Raw genomic sequence first — 12,495 nt, 5'->3', positions numbered from 1 at the left:
AATAATTAGTGATAAAAGTCACATTTTTATGTCTGGGAACTGAGGTTGGGAAGCATTAGTCATTCAATGTTACTGGAATTTAGGAGATTGTGACTTCAACCTGGCCAGATTTTAAGCAATATTCATCTTAAGTCAGACAATTTTATCTCCTATGTCATCATGCCTACCCTTCCAGATAGCCTGCTCTTTAATTTTTATTTCCTGTACCCTTCACTTTAGCATAATGTAGAAATCAATAATGTTTACTAAGCACTCAATTTGTGTAAAATGTTTTCATAAACTCTACATAGAGCATAAATATAAAGGACAATATTTGATATATTTTCTTTTTCTAACTTTTGCTTACATTTATTAAAGCTTTAAATGGACAATTTAAGTGGGAACATGGGCATATCTATTTTCTTTTGGCCAAACATGGCACTGTCAGGAAAAGACTCAGTGATTCAGTTTTGACAAAGTCTTCCCAGATGGTACACATTACTCCCAGGGCATATTTTTAAGGCATCTTGTACTTTTTTTTAAGCACGCATCATGTTTGTTTATTATGTATCTATTGTGCATTGGTTCCCTCCTCTGGACTGCAACTTCAAGAAAACAGAAACAAGTCTATCTTATTCCCTGAGGTGTACCCCAGTGCCAAGGGTGGTCCAGTATGTGCTCAATGACTACTGAGCACACAAATGAGTATTTGTCCATCATTGCAATACAAGATCCTATCTCACACACTATAGACAAGAATATTTAAAAGAAAAAAACTCTGCTGTCCCTGAAGAACTCTCAGTACTATTTCTACTTTATGAGCAAAATACCCAGTTAATTCAAAGTCAAAAAGAGTGCATGGCTCCAAATAATGAAAATAATTTACAAACCAAAAAAAGAAATTAATAAAAATCGGTTCCTAATGAGCTAGTAGTATATAAAGTGGGAAATAGCTAAAGAAATAATCACCATGAAAGAGAAGGGAAAGTGGGCATATCTATTTTATTCTACAATGTTTCTAAATTACTTAAAATGAATTCTGAACCTTGTAGTTAATACGCAATACAATTGTTCCAACTCCCAAGGGATAAACACTACTGTCGCAAATTATGCTTTAATGTTCTCTTCAGTGTCCCATAATTCTCTCGTAAATTTCTCTGAAACTTACCAATCTGGCACCTCGTCCCAAGAGCCTGAAATATTTGACAGTCACATGTACCAGTCTTAGAACAGAAAGCTCCATTAAGGCATTCATAAGGACAAGAACCTGAGGGACAAAATAATAAGTTATCTCCTGGCATGCATCACTTCTTATAAACATAATATGTCAAGATCTAGCTTGGACTAACTGTAACCACTATTAACTTAAACAGAACCCTTGGACTCTTGCCTCATGGAGCTGAAGAATTAAACCCAGCAAATCTCTATCCAGTTCATTTCATTATGTGTGCTGTGAAGCAAGAAGGACAGGTTTTTACATGTCAAACTTCTCTGAGATCAAAAGTTAGCTTTCTCCAAGTGATTGAAAGGTCAAGTTCCCATGTAAGGACTCCTGCCCCCAGTGACAAGAACCAGAAATACACAAGCCACAGATGATTACGTTGATAGAGTTTGGCACCAGCTGCACACCGGATGGACTCCTCCAGGAGCAAGTATTGTATTAAACCTACAGTCCATCATTAACTCTGAGGGATCAGGAAAAGTATAAAACTCAAAAGGAAGCTCTCACTCTTGAAGAGAATGATTAAACATTTCACTGAAATTTATCTCTTAATCCTCAGGCTAAATTAGAAATGATGCCATCTTTGGAACCTAATATTTAACATAGATGAAGCAGAAGCCAAGTCATTTCTGATTGCCACCAAAACTTTCTTGTTTTCATAGAGAGAAAAACTGCTGCAAAGAATTACATTATAAAGAGGAAGCAAGTGACTATTAATTTTGCCATCATCTCCTATTGACTCTTTAAAATGCAAATGACTCACAATGAAAATTTTTCTTTTATTAAAGAGATGACAAGAGGCAACTGGTGAAACTCAACCAAGAAGGATTTAGGTAACACATCAGGAGAACTACAAAATATCTTTGAGTCACCATAAAGTATTACTAAAGAAATAATACTGTCTGGAATATGTCAAGTTCTTGGAAGACATTTATCTAACTTCAATAATTTACCCAAAGTTCTGCCAAAGACAAGAATAAATATATCCTATTATTCTTTTTCACTTTAATATCCATTGATGTCTCTTTACATTTAAAATATACAAATCTTAGGTAAATCCTAAGTGAGAAAAAGTAAGGTATTTTAATTTAAAGCCATAAATATAAGTGAAATATCATGAATTTAAAGCAGTTTTTCATGAAGGGATACATAAATCTTTAAACCATATCTTATATCACATTTCTAATGAATGGATGTCTAAAAATTTAGATAAATTTTATTTACACTCCTGCTTATTCTCTTGGAACAATAAAATCAAATCAAACTGGTAAGGATCGTTGTTATTTTTAACATGACATAAGAATTTATATATTTTACAGTTCAAAATAAATTTTAAACCACAGTCAGCATTTTGCTTAATGGAAATGAGAATTTAGTACTTTTTAAAAGGGATGTCGAGAAATCATGGAGCAAATAATTAGTTCAGAAGAAATGGTTACTGATACCAAGTAATATCTCCCAAGGTCATGCTTTGTCTAAATGTTTAGCTCTGGTTATTTCTAAAAATAACTTGAATTCCTATAGGAAGTGAACTATTACTATCCTAGCTAAATTTCCTCTGTGAAGTATATGGAAGCAATAAAGAGATGATTCAGTTCTTCTCTCAAAGGGATCTTTGGAAAAAACAAAGCTCAGGTATAGGCACTGACCTTTAATTTTGCTCTCACCCCAATTGATAGCGTCATGGAAAAAATATCTTGGAGAAGTTGTTTCAATCTTTAAAAGAGAGAAATAGGACATCAAACAGTTAAATTGCTTAATTCAAGTTAAACATGCAAATACAAAAATCTGGAAATTAACTCCAATATAGAAATTATACAGTGCTGACTTGTACTTCCTTAAATCGTGGAGACTAACACGATGAGCCAGAAAGGGTTTCTCTGCCTGGTGGTTGAAAGACCAAGTACCCAGGGTTTGTTTCATCTCTTACATGATTGCCATCTGCCTTCTCTGCTCTCTGTCCTCATTTACCTTTTTTCTTCTCCTGCTCACTCACACCCTCATTGAGAAAGAAGCCTGGCTGGGTCTAACCTTTGGATTAACAAACTGATTTGCCTGCAAAAACATCAGTTCTCTGACATTTCCAGGTGCATATGGGTCTGCAGAAATGCATGGGGCTAACAGACCAACAGCCTATGATGTCTTGACAGCCTGAGCACCAGACTGTGAAGACACCACTCTCAGAAATACCTTCTGTGGAAAATGGATGCATATTGAGGCCATACTCTTAAGTGAAATAAATCGGACATATATGTATAAATACTGAATAGTTTCTCTGGTGTAAAAAACTAAAAGTGTAAGGTATAATAGACAATATGAAATAGGAAGAAAAGGGCAAAAGGTGTAGGGGCAGTGGGAAGGGTAGGGGAAGGGGAATAAGGGAAATGAAAAAAATCTGAGAAAACCAAAAAATGGAAATAAAGTTTTTGTAACTAGGGAAGGGAGGAGGGGGTGAGGGACAGCAGGGATAAGGGGAAAAAATGAGAACCAAGACCTGTCAGGTAAAGGTACAAGATCGCAATGATGAATGTAACTGTACTGTATACCTAAAATGTATCAATAAACTCAATGAAGAAGAAAAAAAGAAACACCTGCTGTGTTTGAGGGTCAGTGTGTCAACTTTAGCACTAAGGAGCTGACCCTTTAAAGTTCATAACAGAAGACTTAAATGTATCTCTTTTTAAGATAGGTCCAAGAAGCGGTTATGAGCTTGAATTACAGAATCAAACAGACCCGGATTAGAGTCCCAACTCTGTCATTGCTTATACGAGGCAGCTTTGCTAACCTCTCAGCTCCTGTTCATTTATCTGTAAAATGGAAACAATAACAGAGCCTACTTCCTTGTGTAATATATGTAAAGCTTTCAGCATAGGTCCTTACACAAAAAAATTGGAAATAAAGAGATTTATATTAATGTGACCAACCCTTACAAAAATTTAAGATTCATGACAGTGACGAACAACTGCAGATCGCTAAAACTGATCAATTATAGATTATTACTCCCACTCAATGCCAGCTGAGTGAATATCCTTTCCAATAGCTCTTTTATGTTCATCAGAAAAAAACACCCCTCAAATTTGCCACATAATTCTCAAATTGAGTAGCTGAGGATGCTAGAAAAACTGAGAAGTTCAAAGAATAAGAAAGAAAAGAGATAAAGATGTTAGGTGAGGAACAAAGTCCCTCTCCACAGATTCTGTTCACCCTCCTACATGCACAATTTTATTTTGGCATTTTCTTTCTGCCCCAGTACTTTCTTTCCACAGTAAAACCCACTCCATGCTGCATGAAAGCATCATCTCAGCACTCTAAACCCCTTATCTCACACCATAGCTCCAAGTTCATTATTTCCTGCCCTCAAAGCTTACCGATACCATTCCTGTTGTTCGATCTCCCCTATTGATCTTTGTCTATGCCTTCAGACTCCCAACAGTCTGACTTTGATTCCACCAAGACAGCAAATCTTATTAGTTTATTCTCTATGTTGTTTGTGGTTACCTACATCTAACATAGTCATCAATATTATTGGGTACTGACATCCTCCTACTTGGCTCTGTAATGATTTATGTAGATCCTTTTTGCAGAAGCCAGTCAGTCAACTCTGATGTTTATCAAAAGCGTATAGCAACTTCAACTCTGCCTCACACTGACCTGTAACCTTGAACAAATTATTCTGTTTGGTCTCGGTTTCCCAAGTAAAAAAGGAATAACGAGCCTGGGATAAAGTTCAGCACCATCGCACTTGGCTCATGAGTGCGAGGTCCTGAGTTCAATCCCCAGTACCAAAAAAACAAAGCAAACAAACAAAAAAAGGAATAATGGTAACTGCCCCATAGAATTGAGAGGATTAAGTGACACCAATAATAATACATCAAGAATAGCACCTAACATATAATAAGGCTTATAAGCATGCTATTTGTTTTACTTACTAGGCAAAAAATGAAATACACTGGGCCATACTAGACCAAGGTAAAATATATAATTAGTTTCCAGCTTCACTTAACTCCCACTGCCTTAATGGAAATTACAGTGACTGTATATGACACTCACTTCCTAATTACCCTAACAACTACCCTGTTTACCCAGCATCACAACACATTGCACCAATACAAAGATGTGACATTCAGCTTGTTTTGAAAACATATCTGATCTTACGATGGAATCTTACATTGATAATCAGGAGCATTTCTATTTTTATGTCACATAGATGATGGCAAATAACTAATGGTGTCTGATTCAGTGAATCAGATGCACAGAAATGACTTCTTCCTAGGCCTGCTTCTACTAGATCTGGAGTTTCTAGATAATAAACACTGCTATTCTTGTTTATATCTCTCGCACAATTCTGGTATGTCAGCAACAAATTCCAGCTGAACTGGAGAAGGACATTGTTCAAACGGGCGTCTGCCTTCCAGGCTTGTTTAACACCAGTGACTGGAGCAGACTGTTGATGCCCTTTTCAGCCCTCCTGGAGTTGCCCTCAGAATTCATTTGGGTTTCTGTGTACACTAAAAGACTCCAACCTCAAGCCTCACTTTTTTCTGTCTCTGCCTCAGGGCAGAGTCCACGCAGGACAAACGACAGGAAGTATCTTTGTTTCCCTCCAGAGGGTTCTTTCGCCCAGTGAGAAAAAAGGATTAGTAGATAAATATTCCAGCTTTCCCGTCTCTTGCAGAAATGATTGTAGGATACATGCCGCACAACTCAAGAGTCCCCAAACAAGGATTTTCAACCTTCCTCTCCCCACTTTTGTCTAACCCTCATTTATGTGCTTCCCTAAAAAGTAACCTGCCCTTGCATCTAGGGTATATTTCGGTGCTTGCTTTCGGGTGAAGAGTGGTTGAAGCAGAATACAGATGCGAACACCCCTAGGCGGTGTGTGTGTACACAGGCACAGCATAACTAAGACGAGATGACAGCCCATTTTTCCTCCTTCCCAGGTGCATCGCCACAGAAGGGTGAGCGGCCTAGACAAATACAGTCCTCAGACAGGAAATCACTGTGACACATACATACCCCATTTCCGGAGGGCTGTGCCTATCCTTTCCGTGCTCATCTCAATGCCAGTGTATTTCTCAGTCCTTACTTGCTCAGTTATCTATCTGTTCATGCTGTTTTCTTACAGCAAGGGAGTCAGTCTGTGCTGGTGAATGGTTTTATCACACACAGCACTCCCATCCTAAAAAATGCTATGTGTGTTTACAACCGCGCTGTCTTTCAACATTTCTTTTAAAACTTTTTATATGTATGTGTCCATACGAACTTGTTCATGGAAATTTGGCACATATTTCCTAGCTACAGGACGTAGAGCTGCAAGCTTCCTGTTCTTTATTCTCTCTAAGATGGAAGGCAAGGCAAAGTAAATATATTCCTCACTTAGTAAGAGAAGACAGGGGTATGGGGGGAAATGAGAACCAAGACCTGTCACGTAAAGGTGCAAGATCCCAATGGTGAATGTAACTGTACTGTATACCTAAAATGTACCAATAAACTTAATGAAAAAAAAGAATTATTTCTGTCTTCTAAACTATCAAAGTGATACATCAAATCTATCCTCCATTAAACTACTAATTCTCTTCAGTTACCACCATAAAATATACAAATTCAGGCACCCCTTAGAAAATGCTTAGAAGCCAGGCATGGTGGCTCATGCCTGTAATCCCAGCACTAGTGAGGCTGAGGCAGGAGGATCACTGTGAGTTCGAGACCAGCCTGGCCTAACTAGTGAGTTCCAGGTCAGCCTCAAGTACATAGTGAGACCCTGTCTCAAAAAACTAAAAAAAAAAAAAAGAAAATGATTAGAAATCATTTGCACTTCAGCATTTGTCAAAGGCTTCCTTAAATATTTATGTTGTTTGTCACATGAATTTTCAAATCATATTACTTTCCAAAAATAACTCCTAACTTAGAATTCTCTACATTGGCATCTATCTTTTATAGAGAAATATTTTCTGAAACCCATTCATTTTAACATTCCAGCAATATACACTAGCCAATACTCCTCATACAAAGGAACCCAGGGGAAAAGGCTCTTCACACTTAATGCCATCTGCCTCTCAAGAAAAAAAGGTCACCTCTTCAGTGATGCCCATAATTTAGAGTTTTTCAGAAGCTGTCTCTCAGAACACAGAATACGTATCTGATCCTCTTTCACAGTATTTAACTCATATAATTCCACCTATCTCGGCCCCTCCTTGCATGTATTTTTTATTGCTATTGTCCTAAAGAAGAATATCATGCTTAATTTCTAAACCAATTCGAGTTTTTTAGCAAGTAGGTGGGATTAAATCTTCCATAAGTGCTTTGAGCCTCTCAGTAGATAATTAAGAAAAATAGCCAAAAAGAAAAATCACTTTGAACAAGTTGATGTGAAATGAACATGAACTTGAAGGTCGCAAAAAGACAGTAGAGCATTTACTCTGCCTCTTCCTCCTCCTTCCTGTCTTTTTCTAGCATTTTACTCCCTTCCACAAAGATCTCATTGTTGGAGTGAGAGCGGAGTCCAAAGAAGAATGGGTTATTTCTCTGCCTCCCTCTCCCTCTGAGACATAACCTACCTGTGCTGCTAAAAGAGCTCTTTTCTGTCGATTTTCATTAAATTCATTTCTGGAAGAAAACAAAAAGAACTTGTATGGGTAGAGGCCCCTAGGCAACCTGAACAAGCCTTTCCCAAGAGAGAGCTGGTGTTTTCCTCCTGATTTCCATCACTCTATCAAAGAGGTCTTTCTTGGTTTAACATTTAAAAGGTCTCCCTCCCCTTCTTGAAGGGGTTAGATTTGGGTGATGTAGCTGTCTCATTTTACAAAATTTGGGAGTGTCCCCAAATCTCTTCAGTCTCTGATGTAAACTGAATTTTAGGAAGGAACTTTGAGATAGAAAATAAACAAGATAGTGTGACAATGTATCCCCAACCCAGGTATTTTCTCCACATGACTTCATAAATCTGATGAAGAAAGTATCTGCCAAGAATGTGCTCATTTCTTTCAAGTACAATATTCAATCCCCTTGTCCCATGTTATAAAGGATAGATTAATATTGAGAAAAGACATCAAATTGCAATTTATCAAAATCAAAATGGTTAATAATTCACTAATGTATACATTTGTCTTACAGTCTTTTATGTTTTGTATTATATTATCAATAGTAATATTATTAAAAAGTCAAATGGTGAATATAATTCTGCTCTTTATTAAGCAGATTACTCCAAAAAAGTTTTATTAGTTACTGCTAGACCACTTTGTTCTTTTTATCATTAAAACCTTTTGATTCTACATGGAGAAGATAGACTTTTATAATCAATAATACATACTAATAACAATCTAAAGGTGCATATTACTGAATATAATGTCTATAAAAACTTTTGAAATGAAAATAATGTTCCTTTTGTACCCACAGCTAGTGGATACCACCAATAAGTTCCTCTTGAAATTAAAAGTAAAGAAAACATTTTTGCTTCATATATAAATTAATGCCTAATCATTTTTAATTTGAGAGAATGTTTTTAAAAATTACATCTCATGGTTTTTTGCAACATATTTTATTTGTCGTTTTCAATAATAGATATGATTTTCTGCTAAAATTTGCTCATTCTCATTAACTTCATTTTTATAGGACATAAAGAACAAGAATACTCACTCTGTTGTCTGTGTCAGGATGGAGAATGGACAGATAGATCCTGCCGTAAGAATGAGGAGCACATGTTCTGGTTATTTAACAGATCATTGTAACCTAAGCTTTAAACTTAGATTGAGTTTTGCTATTAGTTATTTTGTACTTTTTAGAAGATTCTGATCAGTAAATTCTCTTTGAGATATTGAAAAATTCATAAAAGAACAGATGATGTACATAGATTTACTCAGAGAAATACAATTGAACAAGCATTCAACTTGAATCACAGATACAAGTTTTAGTTCTAGTCCTACCACTCAGTATTTGCCAAGCTTAAGCAAGAAATCAAACATGCCACAAAATTACATTGTTGGGCAAGTTGATCTCCAATGTCCTCTCTAGTTCAACATTCTATGACAGCTTTCTCTTTGAGGTTCCAATTGCTATCAAAATTGGAAGATAGTATCTTTGATCTCTCCTGTCTTTAACACTGCAATAAGTTCTCCCATTTTCCTACAAGTTGCAAAATATACAGCCCTTCTCAAAGATTAAAAACTAATAAGTAAAAAGGTAAATATATGTCATCTCTATAAAAATGCTTTTTAAAAAAGGAATGTATAGGTAAAATTGTCATAAAATAATTTAAAATTAATTCTAATCCTCAAATACTATAATCAGTCTTAAAACATCTTTTTATCACTTTGAGATGTTATGTCATGAAGACATCAATGCACTCAACTTCCTTTTATTATCAAATATCATTATTTTAAATCATCTTTTAGAAGAGAGAAAGTTAAATCAGAGCTTCTTCCAGTACAATTATACATCATGATGAAAGCATGGTTTTAATAGCCATTTTTAAAGATTTAAAGTAAATAAACATCCAAATTTTCTACATTATTAATAAATCCCCCAAAATATTGCCTGAATGTCATTTAGCGCATACCCATTCTAAAGACTTTAAAATGCTTTACAGTATAAGGGAAAACTGTATCAATCACTAAAGAAATTAAAATATGATAAATTAAGGTTAAAATTTAATATAAATTCTTACCTGGCAATGAAAACAGCAATATGTGCAGCAAGAAAATCTTCCAGGGTATCATTATTGAGTTTTCTCACATTGTTCATTTCAGTGTAGCCTTTCTCTCTGAAATATAACCAAATTTTTGGTCTTTACTATGATGGCATCTTAGAATTAGGTATGTTTGTGGGTACTCAAATTCTACTACATATAGCTATGTGATAAAGGAATTCAAAAGGGAATCTCAGGGTTCCTAGCCGGATACAGCATCTGCAGCTTTAGAACTTGCAGACAGTCCTTTGGCTGAGTCTCTCATTAGCAATGCGTGGCAGCTTCTTACCTGAGCCGTATTAGTTACGCTTACCCCACACCAGCACATCAAATGCTATTTTAGCTATATCTGTCTTTTGTAACTTCAAAAGACAGCAGCATCAAAAATAATACTTGTTGATATCTCCTAGTATCATCAGAGACAAACTGTTAGACCTAAGTGTTAATTTGTTCTCTATGTTTTAAATTTTTATTCATAAAATAGTGTCCTTTGGCAGGGGGGGGAATGGGTGAAATACATTCCTGTTGATCTTTCCTAGAATGTCTAGATGGACTCACAATTTTTCTTTAAGAATTACTAAGTAAATTGAAACTATGTGCCTATATTTTCAACTCAAATCCTATTATAATGTAGTTTAGGTTGACATTTCCATGTGGCCACAGATAGATATTCTGTTAAACATTCTACAATAAAAATAGACCTTTAAAAGATGATATTCTAATAGTTGACTTTAAAAAGAAAATAAAGTAGCTCGCCTAGCCTAGAAAATTGTCACTTAACAGCTCGTTTTTCCATCCTCTATGACAAGTACCCAACTAGACAACAGAGAAAGACTTCTTATTTCAGCAGTAGGAACAGCCCTTCTCTGGAAACCTAGAGTGGTATTAGAGAAGAGCTCTAATGTTTCATAATGAACTCCATAGCATTCTTGATATCCTAACATGTTGCCTGGGCTAATATCCTTATACAGTTTCCTGTTTGTATCCCAAGTTCAATGATCATTTGTTATTGCTTTCTATGATCTTAACTTCTTTCCATTATTTAAATAGCCAATTCCACGGACCAAACATGTTTGTCTGTTTGATAAAATAGATTAATCATGAAAATACACACAAATATCACCAAAATTATAAAGTACCTGTCTACCTATGTACATGAAGACACACACTGACACTCATTCTGAATTTGTAATTGATAGATTTAAATAATCTAAGTGTAGCATATGTTTGATAATATTTTCAAAAGGTACTACTCTATTATTTTAACTAGGTAATTATCTAATTCTAAACAGATCATTTATTTAGCTTCTTAAAGTTACATTCTGAAATAGAACCAAAGGTATGTATCTGCTTAATAATAATCAAAAGTTTGAAATATTCTAGTTTCTTAAAGTGATGGGATAGATAAAGCAGGCATGGTATTTAACTTTCCTGCTCTTTTTACAAAATAATTTTTCCATATAAGATACCCTGTAGAAGAGGTCTATAAATCATACTTCAAGAAGTTTTCCCAATCTAGTAATTGCTTGACTGTTTTCTTTAAACTTGAAATTTCCTATAAAAATCTCAAATGAAAATCAAAGTTAAATTTAATAATTCAATAAAATAAATATTTTATAATACTCGTAGTGTTAGAAATAATAGTACTGCTGAATAAGTAAAAAAAATAAAGTCATGAGGAAAATGTTTCTCATATAAACTTTGATACTTTATTAAATTAACTGAAATGTGATAATGGAATTTTCATCTCAGATTAATGCAGTATCTTTAAACTTCATTCAAAAGCATCACAACTATATTCATTGAATAAAGTTGAAAATTCCAAAGATCTGTTGTCTTATATTTTCGTTACTATATTTCTATTTTTAACTATATGAAATCGGAAACTGTAAATTGTTGTGTCTAGTAAAGAAAATAGTTGGAATTATAGGAGGAATTTTCAAGGTGGCCATTCTGTTATAGGCATAAGCTTAGTATGCTCTTCTGTCTAGTCTTGGAATAGTAAAGAAATTATCAAAAGAAGGAACAATGGCAAAGAAAACAGTAACAAAACTTTCATTTTTTTCCCCACTAACTACATTACAAACTCATGACATGACAGGGTAGTCTGCATGAAATAAATGAAATATGTTTCCATGAATAGCTACAATAGAACAAAGAGTTTAGACGAAAGATTAAACCCTAAGCAACAAAAATAGGAACCTATGACTATTGTTAAATGCAATTATTACAGTCAAATTTTAGTTGACAGCTTTTATATTTCATTCCACCCTGACAAAGAAGCTTTGGCAAAATCTGAATCAGACAAGCCACCAGCTTGTGAAGAGATATTAAGTTCATAAAAAGTCTGAGGCAACTACATAATGCAAGCAATGAACAGTTCCCTTTCTTCCACAAAAGCACAACACATTTTCCCACATGAAATATGACCTTTAGAAAATTGACACCTGACAACCTATTGGCCTCAATACATCGCATTAAAAGCAACCTTCAAGAATGGGGGAGGGGCTGAGGATTTAGCTCAGCGGTTCAGTGGCCTCCCTTGCAAGCGCAAGGACCTGAGTTCAATCCCAAGTACCAAAATTAAAAAAAAAAAAAAAAAAAGAAAAAA

The 12,495-nt window shown here is 35.0% G+C and overlaps 1 protein-coding gene across 1 annotated transcript in view; it reads right to left on the bottom strand.

The window, feature by feature from the left end:
- Positions 1-12,495, bottom strand: part of Otogl (otogelin like) — a 175,203-nt gene that overhangs the window by 134,305 nt on the left and 28,403 nt on the right. Inside the window, exons 2-6 of the mRNA XM_010643722.3 lie at positions 9,864-9,959; positions 8,837-8,876; positions 7,759-7,807; positions 2,851-2,917; positions 1,148-1,246 (exon numbers count right to left, since the gene is read on the bottom strand). Of these exons, the coding sequence (XP_010642024.1) occupies positions 1,148-1,246; positions 2,851-2,917; positions 7,759-7,807; positions 8,837-8,876; positions 9,864-9,915 (307 nt within the window). The 5' untranslated portion in view covers positions 9,916-9,959. The remainder of the gene's footprint in view (positions 1-1,147; positions 1,247-2,850; positions 2,918-7,758; positions 7,808-8,836; positions 8,877-9,863; positions 9,960-12,495) is intronic.

This window comes from Fukomys damarensis, unplaced genomic scaffold, assembly GCF_012274545.1.
Source record: "Fukomys damarensis isolate Sample0158 unplaced genomic scaffold, DMR_v1.0_HiC HiC_scaffold_15, whole genome shotgun sequence".
Lineage (NCBI taxonomy): Eukaryota > Metazoa > Chordata > Mammalia > Rodentia > Bathyergidae > Fukomys > Fukomys damarensis.
The sequence above is the reverse complement of the archived record's forward strand: the minus strand, read 5'-3'. Positions and strand labels throughout refer to the sequence as shown.